General features: G+C 29.0%; 2 protein-coding genes across 2 annotated transcripts; both read left to right on the plus strand.

The window, feature by feature from the left end:
- Nucleotides 1-310: 310 nt before the first annotated feature.
- LOC111042081 (52 kDa repressor of the inhibitor of the protein kinase-like) lies at nt 311-2,775 on the plus strand. Its single transcript, XM_022326569.1, has 4 exons — nt 311-446; nt 549-2,288; nt 2,380-2,545; nt 2,625-2,775. The coding sequence occupies exons 1-4, from the start codon at nt 311-313 to the stop codon at nt 2,773-2,775; spliced, it is 2,193 nt and encodes a 730-aa protein (XP_022182261.1).
- A 6,158-nt stretch (nt 2,776-8,933) lies between these two features.
- On the plus strand, nt 8,934-9,942 carry LOC111042082 (52 kDa repressor of the inhibitor of the protein kinase-like). Its single transcript, XM_022326570.1, has 2 exons — nt 8,934-9,149; nt 9,532-9,942. The coding sequence occupies exons 1-2, from the start codon at nt 8,934-8,936 to the stop codon at nt 9,940-9,942; spliced, it is 627 nt and encodes a 208-aa protein (XP_022182262.1).
- The last annotated feature ends 13,585 nt before the right edge of the window (nt 9,943-23,527 follow it).

Raw genomic sequence — 23,527 nt, forward strand, 5'->3', positions numbered from 1 at the left:
ACACAGAAACTGTTCCTTCTAAAATTGCTAAAACTGTAAGTGTCTACTACTTACTTAAATATTATTCGTTAATGTATTTTTTTAGCAGTTACCAACAACTATAAGATAAATATTTTATACATTTGATTGAAGATAACAATTCAATTTTATTTTATTTGTAAAAATGTATTTTAAATGTGATTACCTACTTATTAGTTAAAACAAATAAATACATACAAAACAATGACATTGTAAGAGTGTAAGACAAACTATTTTTATTTATATTTTATTATTATAGACTGAAATTGATCAAGATTCAAGTCCCTTTAATATGGATGTAGGACTATTTAGCTGTGGAAATGTTCAAATTGATGACCATTTACGCTTGAATGTGATTCAAAATAGTTCTGTCCCAACTTCTAATTTTGAATATCCTTATTCTGTACATGTTAAAAATGGCAAAGAAGGCAAGCGTTTTCTTAGAGAAAATCACTTCAAAAATTATCCCTGGTTAGCATATTCAATTTCAAAAGAAGGACTTTTTTGTAAAATTTGTGTTTTATTTAAAGAAAGTAATCTAGGAGGAAAACACAAAACGGAAAATTTAAAAACACTTGTAACTACTCCCTTGAAAAAGTTTTCAAAATTGTTAGGTAAAGATGGTTTTCTTGAAGTACATCAAAACAATTTGTACCACAAATATGCACTTCAAAGAGCTGATCAATTTAAATCAACCATTCTTAATCCTGAAAAAAATATTTTAAACTTGGTTAATGCAGATCGTTTGAAAAAAATTACTGAAAATAGAGAACGTTTAAAACCTATAATTCAATCTATAATGTTTTTGGGGAAACAAAATATTCCATTGCGTGGACATAGAGATGATGGAGCTCTATTTGCAAATGACAATCACCATAAAATGAAAAATGAAGGGAACTTTAGAGAACTTTTAAGATACAGGGTTAAATCAGGTGACAAAATATTAGAACAACACTTACTCACAACACACTCAAAAGCAACTTATATTAATTCTAATGTTCAAAATCAATTAATTGATTGTTTTAAGGAAGAAATACAATCAGAAATTATCAAAGAAATAAAAGAAAATAGATTTTACAGCATAATGTTTGATGAAACTACGGATCTGTCGCATGTATCACAAATGAGTTTGGTTTTACGTTATGTTGTTAATGATAAAATTAAAGAGAATTTTATTGAATTCATTGATTGTCATCAAGAAGCATATAGCAAACTAGATAGTAGTGAAAATATTGAACCAAAATTATCTGGTGAACATTTAGGCCAAATTGTTATAGATTTGTTAAAGAAATTTTCATTAGAGCTACATGATTGTATTGGAATCACAACTGATGGATGTTCTGTTATGACATCAAAAGCTCGTGGTGCTGTCCAGCACATTCAAAAGTTTGCAAAAAATGCAATCTATAGTCCATGTGCAAATCATGCATTAAATTTATGTATATCCAAATCGTCAACAGTACAATTTGTAAGGAATTCTGTAGGTATTATCAAAGAAGTAGTTGCTTTTTTAAATTCTTCTTCAAAAAGGAATTTCGTACTAAAAAGTATTTTGAAAAACCATTCTTTAAAAACTGTATGTGAAACGCGCTGGATTGATAGACATGACAGTATTTTATTGTTTACTTCCTCATTTTCAGACATACTTGTTGCATTAAGTACAGTATCTGAATGGTCAGAATCTGAATCTGCAACCAAAGCCAAAATGTTGATAAGTGCTTTAGAGAATTGTGAATTTATTTTAACTCTGTTTACTCTAACAAATATACTGAGTATTACATTACCTATTAGCAAATGTCTTCAGGGGAAAGAAAGGGATTTTATTAGTGCAACAGATAGTATTCAACTGGTTTTGGATAACTTAACCGATAAACGCACAAATTGTAGTCAGTATTTTAATAAAATCTATAAGGAAGCTTCAGAACTAATGAAAAAACATGATGTTGTTACAAAACATCCACGAATATCTAAACGACAAACTCAAAGGCCAAATCCCCCTAGTAACTCACCAGAAGAATATTATATGAGGTCCTTGTACATTCCATTACTTGATAATATCATTGAAGATATAAAAGAACGGTTTAAGAATAATAAAAATAAAATATTTTTGACTTTAATGGGAATTGTTCCATGTTATTTAAAAGATTTTACTCCAACCAAAATAGAATCATTAACTGAAGATATATTAGAAAAATTTGGATTCTTGAACATACAAAAAGAAGTTCTTAGAGCTGAGTTAGAGTTATGGAAGTCCAAATGGGTTTTTGAAAGTAGATACCTAACTTAATCATTAATCATTAGAATATTTATGTTATGCTATCAATTAACTACTAACAATAACCAATTGTAACTTTGTTTTAGGCGATGTAAATAATGAATCAAAAATAAATGTGCCTAATAATGCTATTGACTCTATTGTCAATTGTCCATATGTACTTTTTCCTAATATTAAGCAAATTTTGACTTTAATTGCTACTTTACCAATAAGCGTGGCATCAGCTGAACGCAGTTTCTCTACATTAAGGAGGTATTATTTTATGATTGATTTTAAATTCCAAGATAAGTAAGTATATATTAAAATGTACTTTTACGCTTAAATGCTTCAGGCTTAAGACTTGGTTAAGGACAAAGATGTCTCAAGATAGACTTTGTGGCTTAGCATTATTGCATATTCATCGAGAGCTTGATATTTCAGAAGATAAAATAATAGAACGCTTAGCAAATAGCAAAAAAAGAAACATTGATTTTGTTATTTAATTTTCTTTAATTTAAATAATTTAATTTTAATTTTTGCTTAATTATTATTATTACTATGTTAACTGTTTTTAATGGAATTAATTAACATTTATAAGCTGATTAATTGACTTGTTTGAAGTACATGTTAAATTGTTTTAAGCTGTTTATCTAAATATTTTACACGGTGCTTTACTGCTTTATAATATAATTTTTTATACAACTCCCTAGACACTTGCATGTCCTTTTTTTTAATTGAAATTGTACTAAATGCTTGAATTGCTTTAAATTTATTACTTCAGTTATATATTTATTTTATTTTTTTAGATTATAGTCAAATCTACAGACTTTTTACTATATTTTATATAACATGTATACGGTTAAAGGTAAGTATAAATCAGAGGCTGATACTTTATAAGTATTCCAATAAAACTAAACTATTTAAATTATGAAATAAAAAATAAAAGTTATATGTAATTTATTATAGGACCATAAACAAAAAGTGTTCTTTATTTGATGTATGTAATTATGAGAGGGGAGGCCCGAAAAATTGAAAATAGCCCCCCCCTTGATGTTTCATCAAAACCGCCACTGGCTACACCTAAAGCGAAACTTATACAACGGCCGAGAGAATGCGCTGTTAAGTGTTTTCGCGATGCGCAAGCACGCGACGTTTAAGCTACGCCCATTTTTTTTTTCTCGTAGTCGGCGATCGGTCGACGATTTTGCTCATTCCGGAGCGACATTTGTTATTTTCTCGACCTTCGTCTGTGACGGATCGGGTAAATAATAAATATACAACGCATACACTTATATTATGCCGCATTGCCACCGTAATATTTTTAATATTCGCGCGTGTAACTACGTGGCTTGTATTTATTGCATTATTAAATACTTCATAAAAAATGTATACTATACAGTATAAATAATATCTAATTTATAACTGTAACCCAAACTAGTATTATCAAAATATCTAAATATTAGTTTTTTAGTAGGTCAATTAATTTAATATATTATTTTACGTTATACTGCTACCACTAGGTATATTTTTTAAATAACATTTTTTGGGTGTTTCTAAACATTCAAAATTGTTCATACATCACTCATCTATTATTTATAAGGTCATACCTTTCTACCTATCTTACTTATAATAATTTGAAACCTACAATTTACAAATAACTAATAAGTAATAACACATATATGAATTACGCGTGCATTCAATAATATATTTATTAGTTTGTAATTCATAATTAATATATTATATAGACACTGGACAAGTAGGATAAGAGAATATTGTTCAAAATGTATTTTATCACTGCTTTACTTTTTCATATGTTTCAACCTTATATGTTGCTAAATAGTAAATCTCTAAAAAAAAAAATAATTCATTTTTTATTTTTAATTTGTCGTTGATGTTGAGCGATTAAAATATGTAGTGGCTCTCTAATATCACTAACCAACAACCTTTTCCCATAAAGGGATCTATAATTTCGGGCAAGAAGGAATCCAAATAAAATTTAAAGCAAATAAAATATTAATTAATATCATAGACACCCATGTATTACGCATGTATGAATAAACAATAATTATAGGTTCATTTTAATACTACTATGTATACTTTTTCATGACAAATTTTAGGTATAATTGTTTAAACATGAGACAGCTGCACGTATCAAAGCAATTTCTTAGTTATAAGATCCTACCTTTCTACATAGTACCAAGGTACTAAATACTTAACTTACTTCATACTCTTATTCCGACGATTTACGGATATACACAGATATACGATTCAAGCGTACATACCTAATACCTATATAGAAAAGGGGATACAATTATACAAAGTATATAAAATAATGAAGGTATATCTGAATATCATCAACTGCATTAAGGAAAAACTACATATACATATATATAATAATTTAAGGTGGTCCAAAAAAACTTATTAAAAAAATTCAAAATGAGTAGGTACCCTCCCATTTTTTTAAGTGATAAGAAAAAATAATTCTGCAAACATTTTGACTTGATAACTCAACCCCTTCACGTGCCGCAATAGGGTTAAATAAAGGCCCAAAGGGGTTTTTTCGGTTTTTTTAAATTTTTTTAGTTATTTTAAAAACTAAAACTTTTACAAAAAAAATTTTTAATTATTAATTATAGAGAAATATACTGTCTACAAAATATGTCATTATATATAAATTCTATTTAATCCATTATTTCATATAAAAAAAAATCGAATATAAAAAATATTTTAAGATACTGAAAAATATTTTTTACTATTATATATTCAAAAATATTAAGGACATTTTTATTATAAATTTGATAGACATTGTCGGTTAAATGATGGATACATTTTTCTGTAGTCTTGAACAACCTGAAAAATAAGTTTTATTATGTTATATTATATTTTTTAATTATTTAATATCATAGTTAAAACTAATATTTATTGGTACAAATTTGTAATAAGTATTGCTTTTGTTCTTCATTTTTTGTCGCTTTTTGATTAAACTCTTTCATCAACTTGACATTTCTCTCCGCTGTGTCATTAACTACCTTTAATGAAATTAGGATACTTCGTGCTTTTTAATAGCTTTCGTTGTTGGGCCATTCAAGTGGATCTATTAGTTGTAAAAAATCAGTACAAATATTGAACCGAGACAATGTACTGAATGTATGTGGTGTAAACAAGTCTGTTGGTAAATCGCGATTTAAGATATCTGTTATTTCTTCTGGCTTTAATGAAAATTTTTTTAGAGTTTCTATATTATCATCATTATTTTCTTTTAAAATGTCCACCATTTTTCTTTTTTCTTCTATTTTAAATCGTTCATCAAATAATGAAAATAATATACATTCGTCATTTAAATACCATAAATGGTTAATAAATTCCTTTATCGCTACTTCTGCTATTTTTTTATTGATGTTTTTATATGACACTAATTTTTTTAAAAAAATAATATCATTGAATGGTGCCTCGATAGCATTCATGCAGTTAAACCATTGTTCTGCGTAACATGTAATAATAAAACAATATATTTCTTTGATTGAACACTCTTTTCCAGGTATTAATATATATTTTTGTTTAAACATAAATATTTTTAGGCAGTAAATGGATTTCGCCATCCACCTTGCCAGATGATAGGCGCCAGGTTGTCGGAAGTTGGTACCATTTGGAGGTTTTCCTCCTAGAAATATTATAATTAATTCTAAAAACTCTTTATAATCATTTCTATTTAATTCTTCCCTGATTTTTTTTTCTGCGAATAACAATACTTCTGTGGATACATTTTTTAGTTTGTCATAAATCGCTTGATCAGTTTCAAAAGTGGAATAGTTTGACTTATCTATGTTTGGCCAATTTTTTTGGAATTTTTTAAAAATAGGTGTATCTGGACCGGACATAACAGAGAGCTTTGATTCAGAAAAACACCTGCTAAGACAACTTCATACATATGATGACGGCAGGCTAATAATAAAAGTTTTCTTTCTAATTTTTTTTCCAAAAGAATACATGCTCCATTCAATCGACCTGTATTAGAAGCAGTGGTGTCAACTACCATAGCTTTAATTTTATCTTCCAACGACCATTCGAGTAATATGTCATAAACTGCAGATGATACCTCGGATCCCGTACATGATGTGAGGCCTGGGACTCCAAGTAGTTGCTCTATGCCAGGGGCTGTGGCAACAACTGGTAGCCGGTCTATATTTGATTTACCCGTTATATCAGTCAACATTTTAGAATCCCAATGTATAACTACAAAATCTAAATTAATATCAGAAAATTTGGGCTTAATAGAGGTAGCGCTTTCTTTACGTAACATTTCGAGAGCTCTTTTAACAGATGATCGACTAAGAACGAAATCATTTATGTTTAAAGATAGAGCTTCCAATAAAGCTGTTATAATGTGAATAGCGTCCCGGTCACTTACCTTGCATTTATCCAATGCTGCAGTAACTCGGGATGTCATTAAATTTTTTCTTGACCTTTTAGTTTTAGACGGTCCTCCATGACTTTCTTCGTGTTCTTCCAAATTTTCGAATTCTTCATTTTCGTCCGAACTCGTAGACAAATTATCGTAATTAACTATCATCAAACACACATTTATATTAATTTTAAATATTTTATAATTTATTTAAATATTTTTTACATACCAGATTTAAGTTCAATAGTCGGAGTAAGATTTGTATTTATTTTTATTGAACGAGATTCAGTCTTCTCTTCTGCCTTGGACAATATTAAATCTTTACCAACCATGCAATCTGGACGACCTTTTTGTCTTTGTAAATTTAACAATACAATGTCCTCTTCATTTTTCATCATGTTTACCGCATTAGCATGTGATATATCAAACAAATCATTTAGACAATCGACAAAGTTTTTTTCTCTTTGCTTGTATAAATCTACAGTTCTTTTTGCATTTTTCTCTAAGCTACGCCAATCTTCGTAAATTTTTTTTAATTTCTTTATGCAATTCAAACGATCACGAGTTGGAATTCTTGCTTTTCTCCAATAAATTGAACACTCGTCAATAACAAGAGCGGCACCGTCGTTTACATTTAATTTAACTAACATCAGATTAAAAAAGAGTACACTTAGACAGTCTTTAATTGATGGTAATTTGCTACCCGTAATTTGATTTTTAATTGATTCTATTAAATAAATTTTTCGTTTAGACATATTAAAAACAATTACGTAAAATACAAAAATATAAATATTGAATATCACAAAGCTAATGTTACACAAATGACTGTAATATGCTGACTAGTGACTACATTATACACAATAACCTACATTCTGGTTTGACGATAAATTAATAATAGATAAAATCATTGTTATCGCGATAATTCGGAGTTAAAAATAAATTGTGACATTATACCTAATGTTTTTAAAATATACATTGCTATCAAATTCAAACGTACAATAATTTATTTCAACTACGGTTAAAAGTCACAATCTTAATTTGGTTTTTAAACACATATATTTGGGAATACGTATTACGTAGAAACAAAATATTTCATTACACTTAGGCATAGGCATTTATATAGTTTTTTCCATATGAAATAATGGATTAAATAGAATTTGTATAATAACATATTTTGTAGGCAGTATATTTTTCTATAATTTATAATAAAAAAATTTTTTTTGCAAAAGTTTTAGTTTTTAAAATAATTAAAAAAAACTGAAAAAACCCCTTTAGGCCATAATTTAACCCTATTGCGGCACGTGAAGGGGTTGAGTTATCAAGTCCAAATTTTCGCAGAATTGTTATTTCTTATCACATAAAAAAATGGGGGGGGGGGGGTACTCATTTTGAATTTCCCAAAAAAATGTTTAGCCTCTATAAACTTGAATCACCCTAATATATATATATATTATACTGTAGACGTGTTGACGTACCAGTCACCATGTACCTATGTAATAAGTATCTTTAAAATGTAAATAAATAAAAAACCACATTTCATATTTATTAAAAATATGAAATAATAATTGATCACATTTTTTTAAAATTATTATTAGTTTTGGTCATAATTTTAATAAGATGTTCAGGCTCTTTAATATCGGACTTCAACATTCTTATTGGATAAAGTGGTTGAATTATTTCAGGTAGCATATGCTATGTACTAACGTCCCGCCATATATGTATATACTTAAGATAGCGAGGGGGATGCATGAGATTGTTCACACTAGAATGTGAAGAGGCAGGCACGTTACGTTGGAAGAGGCACACACATGGGCGTCCCCAGGGGGGGGGGCAAGACGGGGCACTTGCCCCCTCTGGAATAATGTTATTTCCACAGAAATTGGTAAAATTCCAAATGATAAATTAGTTTCTAGAAATTGGTCTACTAAGTTTCCATAACATATTATGTCAACGCACGGCTGACGGCTATCTATGAAAACTATCATTAATAATAATCGGACTATTTTATCTTAATGTATTTTTTGAGTGCTCACATTGCAATAAATTATTAGCTGTTTGCTGTTACATTGTGTATATTATCGTGTCACTTACATGATAATATACCTGCCATTATTATTATACGCGGCGCGCGGGTATTCCCATAGTCCCATTAGTTCCAACGCAGCTTTTGATCGAAACGAGTATCATCACGTTCTCGCAAAAATAAAATATACAAATGTCGACAAGCGGACAAGGTAAAATCTTTTTATAATATTAATTATGGACATACGGAACTTTTTTAAGAAACCTAAATTAGACGATAGTCTTAATGGACCGTTAGATAATACAAAAAGTATGACTATAGAGACTAATTCCACAAGTACAGTTGCTATTACTAACTTGAGTAAAGGTGGTAGTTTTACTGACCAAGTTGAAAATGTTGAAAACAAGGAAGTGGCTTGTTATAAAAATGATATAGGACACTACTTGGCAAATGTAAAAAATTGACGATGCTTTAAAGTTCGATATTTTGTGTAATCCGTGGGTACCAACTACTTCATATAATTTTAAAAATTATCTTAAATTGGAAAATGGTCGTCCATTTAGGCACATGTGACTGGAAGAGAATAATACATGGCTATCATATTCGGCCATTGGAGGCTTAAAAGGAGTTTTTTATCGAGTTTGTGTATTATTTAAGCTAAATGTTCACAGAGGTATACAAGGAGGGTTTATAATAAAACCATTCACAAAATATAAAGATTTCCATGCTTGTAGTCGAACACATCTATCTTCACAATGGCATCTTGAGTCAACAGCACGAGCAAATGATTTTTTAAATATTATGAATTGTAACAAATTAAATATTCTTGAACAGACAAATTCAGGGTTACGAAAACAAATAGAATATAATAGACAAAAATTAAAACCAATAATTTCAAGCATTTTGTTTTGTGCAACTCATGATCTTTCTCTACGGGGAAAAACATCAAATTCAGGCATATTTAATGATCTTTTACTTTTCTGGATTGAATCAGGTGATGAATTATTACAAAAACATATATCGGAGAATGCGGGAAATGCCAAATATACATCACCTCGAATTCAAAATGAAATCATTTCTATATGTGGAAAGTTAATTAAAAATGATATAGTTAATTTAACTAGCGCTGCAAATGCTTTTTCTGTTATTGCTGACGAAACTGCAGATATTTCTGGAACAGAACAATTGTCAATAGAAATTCGATTTTTAGACAAACACTCAAATCCACCAAAAATTCAGGAATAATTTTTAGGTTTTACTCCGTTAGACAAATTAAATGCTCAATCTATAGCTACAAACATTATATCATTTATGACTGACTGTGGTTTAAATTTAAACAAACTTTATGGGCAAGGATTTGATGGTTGTGCTACAATGGCTGGACAAGAAGGCGGTGTTAGGTGTTAGTAAATTAATTCGTGATAAATATAACAAAGCGTTATTTTTTCATTGTTCTAATCACAGGTTAAATTTAGTTATAAGTGATTTAAATAAAATAATGATTATTCGTAATACTACTGGAGCTATAAAAGATAATATAAGATTTTTCCGTGAAAGTACGCTTAGAAGAAAACTTATCCCTAACATACCACTATTTTGTGAAACACGCTGGTCGTCTAAATATAAGAGCATAAGAGTATTTTCAGAACATTTTATTTCAATAATGACAAGTTTGAAATCATTATCAAATAATGAAGTACATTAGAATTCCAATAAAAGGCAACGAGCTCATTACTTATATTCTGCGGCCTCAAATTCATCATTCTTAATTTCTATGATTATTATGGCAAAATACAGTGCTATTTTAGAACCTGTGACAAATATGTTACAAGGCGTCTCAGTAGATCTATATAAAGTCAGTGAGCATATTAATTAATTACTAATATTGTTCGATAATCATCGAAATGACACAGATAACATTTTCCAAACATTATTTAACGAAGGGAAATCGATCGCCATTGATTTAGATATTGTCATTATACGTCCAAGAACGGTAAAGAAACAGTCACTAAGAGCGAACCATGAAACTGAGAGTTGTGAAGATTATTACCGAGTTTCAATTTTTATACCATATATTGATTCAATTTTACAATCTATAAAAGAACGTTTTGATAAAAAAATGATAATGCATTTTTACTACAATATCTTCACCCCAACATCTTTAAGAAATTGGAGAAAAAAATTTATTTTGAAAGCATTGAAAAAAATGCTGATTTCTATAAAATTGATAATTTCCAAGCTGAAGTGGAAAGTTGGTACAGTTTTTGGCAAAATAAGGACTGCCAAGATATTGATTTTATCGATTTGTTAAATCGTAACTGTACGTTTTTTCCAAATATAGCTGTTGCTTTGAAAATATTTTTGTCGTTTCCGGCTACAAGCTGTACAGCAGAACGTTCTTTTAGTACATTAAGGCGCGTTAAACATTGTTACGATCAACGATGGGCGATGATAGACTGAATGGAATATGCATGTTGAGTGTTCATAGAGAAAAAGTAAATTAAAATAAAGAAAAATTTATTGAAAATATCTGACACAATTTGGTAGAGAATGTCCACGGAGATTGAAATTTATATTTAATGAAAAAGAATGATGTATAATAATATTTTTGTATGTTTTAATTTTAATAATGACGAAATATAATAATTTACTATAAATAAAATGTATAAAAAAATTTTCATTTATTTTTTAAATTAATTTTGCCCCCTCTTAGAAAAATGTCTGGGGACGCCTATGGGCACACAGAGTAATATGTTGGTGCAGTTGTAACAAACCGACTACGTCCGTTTGATGGTGTTGTAAATAAATAAGAAGAGTTGTTCTTTTTTTTATAAATTGAATACTTTTATTTGATTATGACAAAAAACAATAAATTTATAAGTCCAAAGTGACTATATTAAAGAATGGAGACTAGCGAGATGTGACTGTCATATCCTAGCTCCTAGCTCGTCGTTGGTGTTGGTCCGTCTGCCAAAGCCCATTCGAGCGACGTATTTATAATGGCTATACTTGGATCGTATCCCTGCTGAGAACCCTACTACTTTTACCATATAAGGTCATACCGTGGGCGGCCACGCGCTGCACTCACCGGATGTCCCTTGTCTATCTGCTCGTTGTCATCTCTGTGACAACACAACGCTTTTAATGCTACTATTCTAATAATATTCATATGAGTAGTGATATATCTATGAATACATACGTTTGGAGGTCACGCGCAATGATTTATGGTACTTCGTAGGCCTCCTTCAACTAATATATATATATATGGAGTTCTTCTTATTCTTTGAGTGATATCGTGTCAATCACATGTTTATTTATAACTACCTGAGGGATTTACTAATTATAAGTCATAGTCACAGCTCGCTACACGTCCCCACTAAAAAAAGGTTTTGTAGGGCTACTTTTTGTAGAACTACAAAATCTTAAAAATTATTGTATACATAAAGGTTAATAATTTATCTTTACAGTGACAATTACATAATTGAATAATTATGTATAAAATTTACTAATTTATTTGACTAGAACATTCATTATTTAGTTGACCAGATCAGCTAAGTCAAAGGGTTAATGATTACAATATTATTCATTTAGATACATTTAAAATATTTGATTAGTTATTATAAAATTTGCGTTAGTTTACAACAATTTGTTCTCATTAAATACAATAAAAATTATCTTATTCTTATTTGGTTAGTTAGCATAATAATTTATAAGTATACATACGTCTGTGCGAGAATCATGAGCATGTGTTAACTTATGCTTTTTATGACATATTTTATTGTGTGTTTCTTCCAGGTTCATTAATCTTCCCCTTTTAGCAAAATATCCTATTTCTAATTCAAATAGTACCTGTTTGTTCTCTAATTTTTCTAATATTATTGTAAAATTTTTATTAAAATGTTTATCACAGCAAATGATATTTAATATCGGAAATTGAACTATACCCAATCTTTTTAGAATATTTTTATCTGAGCTGCCATTCCATACTACTATAACATTAATTTTATTGTCCCTTAATATATAGTTTGTTATATAGTTTACATTTAAGCTATTAACTTCTGCTCTTAGACTTTTTTCTAATTGGTCCAGGCAAGCGTTTCTCAGTTCCGTTTTACAACTAAAAATTCGTTTAATCTTCCTTTGCGCTACCAGAAGTTCTTGGTCTCTCATAGGTCTGACCTCTTCATTCACTGGTAGATTCAATGGTCGACCCTCTAATTTTCTGATTTTAAAACGGTCCAGACTGTTTGATATTGTTCCCGATATTAGCACCATACTAGTTTTATGAATCATGGAAAATTCAAAGTCCATTATAATGAACTTATGCGTGTCCTTTCTACAACATCATATATATTAGCTTATTAAATATTTTAATCAAATACAATTTATTATTAAAATGTTTTTACATGGTCATAATTTTTTTGTAAACTTGCTTAAATTTGCCTTTCACCTATTACAGATGGTAGATTAGTATTTATTGATAACCTATCTGGTGTATCTGTTATTATCTCCTCACGAATAACACTTTTGCTAGCACTTTCAAAGGGCACAGGTTTTACTATAGGTCTCTGTGCCTCATATGATTGATCTGGCCTTAATTCTATGTTTTCGCTTCTATAAAAAGTACTCATACTTTTAGGTTCACTCATATAATATTCTTTATTTTGTACTGGTCGTAATCTATTAGTATACGTTCTTCTTTAAATCCATATTACATTTAAACATTACATATAAGATTAAAATTAATATGAATGAAAATAACAATAGTCCTATTATAGCATATATTAAATAATGATGGTTCGTTTTAACATGTCCATTTTGTCTATCCAATTCATCTTCTTCCATTAGTTGTATGTCGTCTAGAGAATGAGCTAATTCATGAACATTATCTAATTTTAATAAAACGTTCTTGTGTTTGTATTTAGGTATTTCTAAAGATGGTATGGCCTTAGGAATTTTCATCGTTAAGCTACCTTCGCCCAACTTAAGTATAAAATTTACATAAAATTTTGATTTTATTTCTCTAGTTTGATTTAAAACTATATCATTGGCATATGCTCTGCAATCCTGATTTATATATATTATTCCCTGATTTTGAATTTTTAATATATTTGGTTCTGTTTCCCTTTGACATGTTATCGTTAATGTGTCATTAATAGTTGTGTATAACCAAGTGTTTGAATATTTTAATTTATGATATATATTTTTAGTGATTACTATTACTCCTGCTTCACAATTGTTTGATAAAACTTCTGGATTTTTAAATAATGATACTTCACATGGTTGCCTAACCGATTCATATTGTATTGGTAGAAATAATGGGCATATGTTAAATAATTCTGTTTCAGTACAACTTAACAATTGTGTTTCTGTAAAAGTAGTAAATTGTCGTCTATTTTTTGTTATTCCTACATATTGAAATTCAGGTTTTAAAACTATACTGTGATTTTTATTAAATCGATGTGGTATTGGTGAGATTTTATACAAGGTTAGTTCAAGTTCTGTTACTAATGGAATTTTTATTAAAAATACTATTTGATTTCCACTATAATACACTGCCATCTTAGTTATTTTACTTAATTCGTAAATTTCGCTAGGCTGTGTTCCCATGGGTAAATTTAAGTTAATGGGTAAATTTAATTTAATTTGTGTTAATTGTTTTGCTAACTCCCTGGGAGTTACTAAACTTGGATGTAGAATTCCTGTTCTTGCCGAAGTTATTATAGCACTTATAGTTGTTGTCTCATAAGAAAATTGTGTTAGTAAAGCAGTAAAAATACTATGTATTCAATTACTCAAAACTAAAGTTTCTACAGTATGTGTATGGTTAGCTGCTTCATTTAATTTTTTATACAACATACTTTGCTTTTCACCTAATTCAATATATAATTTATTCATTTCTATAGAGGCACTACCTATTCCTTGTACTGCTGATTTTACTACAGTGGTTTGATTTTTTAATATATATAACATATTAACATTACTATTTTCGATTTTCTGAATATTCTCATTTTCTCTTGTACAGTCATCATCACATACACCAAATAAAGTTTTCATAGCTGTTCCTATTATATTTACTAGACCTCTTTTATTCCTAATGACTACAGTGTTTCCTTCCTTCATACTCTCATTTGTACTATTATACCTGCCAATGGACTCATACATTTGCTCCCTTTGTGAAGCTATTTCTACAAACGTTGATTTTAATATATTTGAAAACCTTGAACATATCTCATATTCCGATAATAAATCCTTACAATGACTTGTCATATTTAAAATTTCATTCGCTAACTGATTATACCTATTATCATAATTTACTAATGGCACATAAGTGGCAAGTTCCCATGTGCTCCTACAATTCGCAGATCTCCTTGATTTTCGAAAAATATTGTTGTTTCGTTTTTAAATTCTTCGTTAGAAAACGGTTGTTGTCCCACAGCACCAATTGTAGTTATCAGGTTGACTGCCATGTAGGGTGAATTGACCCAACACAAACTTTTACGAGATTGCCATTATCATTTTTCATGAATTCTTGTATTTTGATTTATGATTTAAATAAAAAATATCAATTTTACAAAAAAATGTCATAGGATAATATTTTATTATATTACTTTGTTGAGTAGTATGAGACCGTAAAAAGTGTGTGGGGCTTATATACCCTACATGGCCTATGTGGAATACGTAGGGTGATTAAACCCTACGAGACGAAAACATATTATGTACCCATATTTTGTTACTTAGTGACTTTATTGAATACCTAATAATAATAATAAAACAATATATAATAACTTTTTTTCTTTATACCTAATAAGTACCTTATACATTATTTTATTTTATTTTTATAAATATATTTTTTATTATGTTGATAAACAAAAATATAAACGTATGTAAAATCCATGGTTGAAACATTTCAACCATGGTACAATCTCAAAATTTTACAAATTATTTTTGTGATATGTAATAAAACAGTCTCTACATATATATATATTACATTCATTACAACGTGTCAAAACTTTTCTTGTCTTATTTTGCGCCGCCTTTCTTCCTAATGTTGATGATATGGTTGCATAACACTTCTGGCACATTTTTTTTTCCGTTTTCGCTGGTTACAAGATTATGATTGGCTTTAAGTGGAATGGTTTTTGGAATTTCTGGTTTGTGTAACAGTGATTTAATAATTTCTTCTTTAAAAAATGTAATTTTTACATTATTTTTTGTGACAGATTTAAATAGAGATAAAGCGTTAACTACTGATGTTGATAATAAAATATCAAATACAATTTTCCGATACCACTTCAGTGATCTTTTCAGTGGAGATGAATACGATGCCATTTGGTCAGAACGATCAATGTATGATTTTCCCAAGTTATAATCTTCTACTGCTTTCGGTTTTTTAATTATACTACCATATCTGTTACGTATTTCTACAGTCTCGTCCGTGTGTTTTGTTGTGATTATATGTATGTCACGTTTGTCACGCCATTTTAAAACTACTATATTAGAATTACTTTGTTGAGCAATTAGTTCCCCTTTTTTAAATTTTTTGTTGATAACATCAGGTGGGTTTCCTCGTCTATTTGCTCTTAACGTTCCTACCATATGGGTATTTTCTTTAATGAGTATTTCCGCCAATTCTACACTGGAATACCAATTGTCGATATAAAAGCAACGACCAAGATTAATATAAGGTTCCATCAGCTTTAATACTATTTTATACGACACATTGGTTTCTCGAACTTCATTTTTACCGGCATAAATATTGTATTGTAAAGTATAATAGTCTTTAGCACAAAGTTTAAAAATTTTAATACCATACTTATGTGTCTTATTTTTTAAATACTGACGGAATGATAATCTTCCAATAAACGGTACCATGCTCTCGTCAATACAAACATTTTCCTCGGGTATATAACATTTTTGAAAATTAAAGATTAACAAATCAATTAATTTTTGAATTTTACTTAATTTTCCATGTTCAGGATTTTCATTATTTGAACAATGGAACATGCATAAAATTAATTCGAATCGATTTCTGCTCATAATATTTGTCACATAGTTTTGATACAAAAAGTTTTTTTTCCAATAGTCACTCAAACTTGGCATTTGCACCAACCCCATCCACATTACAATGCCTAAAAAGTTGTTCATCTCTGTTCGGTCTACTAGATACCATTTTTTTATGCGAGAAAATGTTTTAACACTGTGATTTACAAGCAATTGGGAAGCATATCGATTAGTCTCTTCAATCAAAAAATCTAACACATCAACTTCAAAAAACAACTTATAAAATTCATAAGGTGAACAGTCTGCCATTGTTTGAATTATATCTGGATTTACGCCAACATCCAAATTATTAGGATTAAACGGTATATTATTTAGATTACCTCAGACAGGTCCCAAGGTTAATAATTCTGAATCACTTTGGTTATTTTGAAGTTCACCATCGTCATTCTCCATCTCCATGTCAACATCATTTTCTTCGTTTACTTCTTCATCGAACACTTGGTTTTGGACATTTGGGAGAACCCATTCTGGATCTTTTCATCCTAGTCATGGACGAACTATTTAAAGTTTTTATTTTATTTTCAATACAGCATAGAAATATTTATTTAAATTAAATTTTCATAATATATATTTACCTCATAATCATCATCATCGTCATCGTGTAATTCAGCATCGCTATCATTTAGCCAATCTTAAATTAATTGATCCATAATAGGTTAGGTTAGGTTAGTATGTAGGTATAATAACATACATATAATTACACTTACCACTTACGTATTTTATGTATAACACTATAACGTATGACGGTTCGTACAATAGTGCTAGTCGACAATGACTAATGACAGTCCACAGAAAACATTATTAATATAAACACTAAATTTGTACGATTTATATTAAATACTGAACATCGATAAGAATATGATTTAATATATTTGGAAAATACAGTCGTTAAAATAAAAATAGATTTTATTTCATAAAGAAACATTATATCTCAAAACCATTTCATAGAACTTCCAAGGAGGCCACGTCAAATTATTTTTCCATATAAAACCATGTATTGCGACGGTTCTCAGAACCCTACGCGGCCTAGAAATATATTTTAATTGTAGGGTCTGAAGACCCTACAAAGCCTGATAGTAAAATATACTGTAGGGTCAATAGATCCTACTTGGCGATAATAGCAAGTCTGGTAGTTTTAGCTTGGCAGTCAACATAATAACCTATACAAAGATATATGAATAGGAAAATTATTCATACGATAAAAATGGATAAAAAAATTTTTTTATTATCAGTTATGTATTACACATTGGTCTTATACATATCTAAAATTTAGAGTTTGGTCTTTATGTGTTGATTCTATCACATGTTACAGCTTTACTATAGGTCATGTAACACGTGACAGATACCTATATTTCTGACCCTGAACCCTTTCTACTCATGAAGTTTATTGATCTTATTCTCATAGTACAATTTATCACGAATCGACTCCACGGATCAGTGCTGTGGTCGTCATACTGTTCTTTCCGCATTATTATTATATTTCTAGCCAAATTTTTCAGAGCTATTAATTCTAGTTTGGTTTCTTTCCCCGTTAATTCTGGTGGGTCTGTACATCTTATTACCATTGTTGCATAGCCAATTGGTCGATTAAGTTCTCTGTTCACAGATAATTATATAATAATAATAATTCTTATTTCATTGGAACTGTTTTTATACCTTATTTTAATAAAATCATTTATTACTTATTATTTAATAACTAGTTTTTTTTTTTATATATGTTTTATTTTATTTTATTTTTTATTAATTTCACATTATAATTCTATTTCTGTCATTTTTATTTCATCATAAGGTTTATAAGTAGTCATAGCTATTGAAGTTAAATAATTGTATCGATTTCTTTCGACTAATTCATAATTCTTCAGTATACCAATTATAAATAAAAGTAATGATATTATTACTACCCCCATTATTACACTTATTACATAAATATTTTTTAAATTATATTCTTCCTTAAGCTCTTTATTATCAATGATGATTGTATGACTAATTGATTCATTGGATTTATTACCCTTATATTGTGTTGTTCTTTTATCAATAGTTGTTTTGAAATGATTTAATGTAGTCGTAGGTAAATTCGTGGTTTTTCCGGTTGTAGTTATAACTATATTAATTGATTGAGTAGTTAGGTTAATTTGCTTAATCTTAATTATTTCAGTCGTCGGTTTATTAGTAATATTTTGTTCCATTGATATTGTTATAATGATTGGGATTCTACTTGTAGAATTAATAATAATTCTAGGAATTTCTATGGTGTATTCTTTTCTGTACTAGTAATGGTTGTATTAGTTAAATTAATTGTGGTGTCGTAATTGTTTAATGGCGATCTTTTGTTAAAAGATAGTTTCGTTTTATTATCCTTGTTAAGTGTTTTGGTATCATTATTTTGTGGTATTGTTGATTGGTTCTCATTTTCTTCTTCTTCAAATGACGGCATTTTTTCAAACATTAACCAGTATTCCATATTGTCTATTTTAATATCCTCAACTCTCTCTTAATGTTCCTCTTAATCCTATCACTTGGATTTTACATGATTGTTCTATATTAAATTGCTTTCCTGGTAATCCTATATCTATTTCCTCATTGATTATTCTCTCAGTGTTACATTTTAGTGTTAATGAAGCTATCTTACAATGACCATTTAAAGTATTTGGAATATTTATTCTATTGTTTTGTATTACTTCAACTCCTGTTATCAAAACATTTCCTAAATTTTCGATACCTGTATTATAATAAATACTCATTTCGGAACCTTGATTATTTGAATTTCCTGTTTGTCCTTGTACAGCCAATAAACCAATGAATCTACAATATAATTTATTTTATTTTATTGTTTAATCTTCTATATTCTAACAAATCATTGGGTTCTGGTATATACTCTATGAAATCTAATAATGTTACACAACATGAGTAATCTAACCATCCTCTATTTTCTGTCATATCATGTAAAAATCGTGCAATGTTATTAGTATATTAATTTATTTGCAATCTCAAAAATGGCTCAATTAAACTATGATTTGCAGTACTTATATGTTTTAGTAAACAACTTGGTAACTTATCTTGTTTTAATATATTAATTTGATGGGTTTCATTTCCAATAGCCCTTTCTAATTTCAATATGAAATTCCTTTGTTTTTCCCTAATATAATTTTATTATTTATTAATTATTAATTACTTACATTAATATTATTTATACATATACTTTAATTAATACTATATTTTATCAAATAGGATTTTCATGATATTTTTTAACATCATTTTTATGTACTGTCACTTTACGTCTTCCCCTTTGAATTACAATATTTTCAGAATCTGATATTTCTAAAACTTCGAGAGGTCCCTTCCATAAAGGCATTAACTTATTCTTCTGAGTATTATCTCGTAACAATATAGAATCTTTTACATGCATCTCTTCACTATGCACATTATTATCATAATTGATTTTTGATTTTATTTTATTTTTAATTAACCTTTCTCTAGCTATTTTATGAGATTCCTGCATTCTTTGTTTTAAATCGTAAAGATAATCATCATAATTATATCTCGGTTCTGGATTACTTTTAAAATTTACTGGAATATTTAGATCTTTTCCATATAATAATGTATAGGGTTGATAACTAGTGGACGTATGTTCTGTTGAATTATAAACAAATAAAGCATAAGGTAATAATTTATCCCAAGTATTCAAATCTTTATCTACATAATGTCTCAAATATTCAGCTAATGTTCTGTGTGATCTTTCTAATCCTCCGTTTGTTTGTGGGTGATAAGGACTAGTATTTATTTTATTTATTTTTAATAATTTGCATACTTCTGTAAATGTTTTACTAAGAAAATCTGTTCCTTGATCAGTTGATATGGTTTCAGGTATTCCATTAATACATACAAAGTGTGCTACGAAAGCTTCAGCCACAGTGTTGGCTGTATGATTTGGTATTGGCACTCCTAAAGAATATTTAGTTAAATCATCTTGCATGGTCAAAATATAAGTATTTCCTGATACTGTAGTTACTAATGGTCCAACTATATCTAAAAATATCTTTTCGAATGGTTTTGAACTTGTCGTTGTTATTACCATTGGTTGTTTAATTTTTTTATTCGTTACTTTATTCTTTTGACATGATTCACAATTTTTAATATAAGTATTTACATCATATTTCAATCCTGGCCAATTAAATTGTCGTTTAATCTTTTTAACTGTTTTTCCTATTCCGGCATGCCCTCCTAACACTGAATTATGAAATTGTTTAAATATAACTAATTTTTCTTCCTCTGTATATTCTAATTTCGAACAAATAAGAATTTCTATTTCGGTGTTTCGAAAGATATATCTTATCATAGCTCTAACCTTTGTCCGTTCTAATCCATCAATTCTTCCTAAATGTTTCATTATTAATTTATTTAAGGAATGTTTTTCACAAAAATGTTTCAAATTTAACAAAGCAGTATATAAATTTCCATATGTAGTTAATTGTCTTGTTTTACTTTTAGTTATTAAAAATATTATAAACCTATTTTGAAGTTTAACTTTTGTTACTTCACCTTCTTGTTTATTTGATTTCAAAACTATCTCATCCCCAAATTTTTGTTTTATTTCATAATTAGTTCCCGTTCTAAAAGTATAATATTTTTCTATCTCAGTTACTATATGGTATTCAGGTGGTGAATCTAATAATTCCCCATTTACTTCTTTTACATTGCTATTAGTTATTAATGTGGATTCAAATTTTACTAGAAAATTATTGTAACTTTCTTCTTTAATTTCTTTAATTGAAAACATTCTAGACAAAGCATCTACATTACCATTTTGAACTCCTGGTTTATATTTTATAGCATAATCATACTTGTACGGGCCGGAATATATAATAATAATATACGAGTCCGGGCACCAAACTCTTTTTTTTACGCCACTAACACCTAGGTCTATAAAATATATTATGGAGGACTAGCTGGGTGTGTAGTGGTGTAATAGCTCTAACAGCAGTGGTCGGGATTGCCGGGCAAATACTGTCGAGCTATGTAATGTATGTTGTGGCTTATGTGTATTTGGGTATGTTGTAATAAGCTTTTAATTGTTAGTACTTAAAAATTAGGTTAAGTAAACAATTATAGGTAATAAAAAACATCATAACAAATAAAATTCAACAACAAAAAAAGCATACAAGTAGGCTAGGATAACAATAATATAAAAATTATGCAAGATGCAGTAAAAAGAAATGTTAGTATGTAAAAACTAGGTTAAGAAGACATTTATTTTGTAAACGAATTATTCAATATTTTTTACATTAATCATCAACATTTAAGATGTGTATTTAAGTTAGTTGTTAAAACAGGAAGATGGTCAGTTGGCGGTGGTCGTGTGACTCGACTACCACTGACCACCAGTGTTAGAGCCAGGTGGTGGTCGTGTGATTCGACTACCACATTACGTAAATATTTTAATAAAAGTGCTTAATTTAATAATTGTCTATTTATTAGTGTATGCCTGTTATCGGCGTTTACGAGAGGTATTAATGTGTGTATGTATGTAGATGCGTGTTCAATTAAACAAAGAATATTAAAAATGGTAACAAGGTTTCTGGTAATAACTAGTTGCTGTATAATACAAATCTAAATAATACTGATACAAATATATAAAAAATCACAGCAACACAAATGTATAAAAAAATATGATAGTAATAGGTAGTGCACGCTCTTAGCCAAGCGGCATAAATCGTATAATAATTGATACTAAATGATGTATGCTATAAAATTCACAGCAATATAATAGATAATAAATATAAAGGTATAATTCACTGTAGCTATTAGAGTTACGTGAAAATATAAAAAGATTAGCCCTTCTGGCTCAACAAAGGAAAATATGAAATAATATAATATTATATTATGGGCAGCTATTTAAGCTGTACACTTGTATATTGGTAATGATAATAATTTAATTGATTATAATATTAATACACAGCCCTTATGGCACGACAAAATAATAATATAAAATATACAAATAATATGCGGCCCTTTTGGCACGATAGTTTAATGATTAGAAAATATCTGTGGCCCTTATGGCTCACAAGATTTAAATGTATAATAAATAAATAATAACAAAAAACTCACAATTTGTGGAGCGCAGACTAGCCAGCTGGTCCTATGCTATAAAAATATAAAATATATACACGACAAAAATATAATAAGTTAGGTAACAATAATATAAATATCTGCGGTCTTTATGGCTTACAATAATAAATAATAAGCAAAAATGTCTTTGGCGATTAGCACCAAAAACAATAATAATATATAAAAAACACCGGTGATTCGCGCACGGCAAAAAGGATCTAATATAAAAAATATCACTTCAACTATTTGAGTCTGTAATTATTATAGTATTAAACAGGCACGCGTTAATATTGCTGCGGCAACGTTCGGTACAAGACAAAAAAGCACGGCGGCCGTGTTAAATAATATTTGCGTAGACGGCGCGGCGGCGGGCGATAACGTTTAGAGCCGGCGTAAATTGGACCTAGCCCATGTACACGCCACGCGCAGCACACGTGTGACGAAAACCCAGTCCAAGTCCACGCTTTTTAATAGTAACGCATATTGAACTCAGCCCACGCCCATGCCTTACCCATACCCATTACCCTACATATACCAAAATCTCCATCATTTCTCCCAGTATAGCTCATAAGATGACAGCAAGCCAGCAGCAACTTCTTCTCGATTTAGAATCTGAATCTGAGGACGATGAAAGGTATATAGTTTCACACCTACTCGGCAA

This window comes from Myzus persicae, unplaced genomic scaffold (assembly GCF_001856785.1).
Source record: "Myzus persicae strain clone G006 unplaced genomic scaffold, MPER_G0061.0, whole genome shotgun sequence".
In the NCBI taxonomy this organism is placed as follows: Eukaryota; Metazoa; Arthropoda; class Insecta; order Hemiptera; family Aphididae; genus Myzus; species Myzus persicae.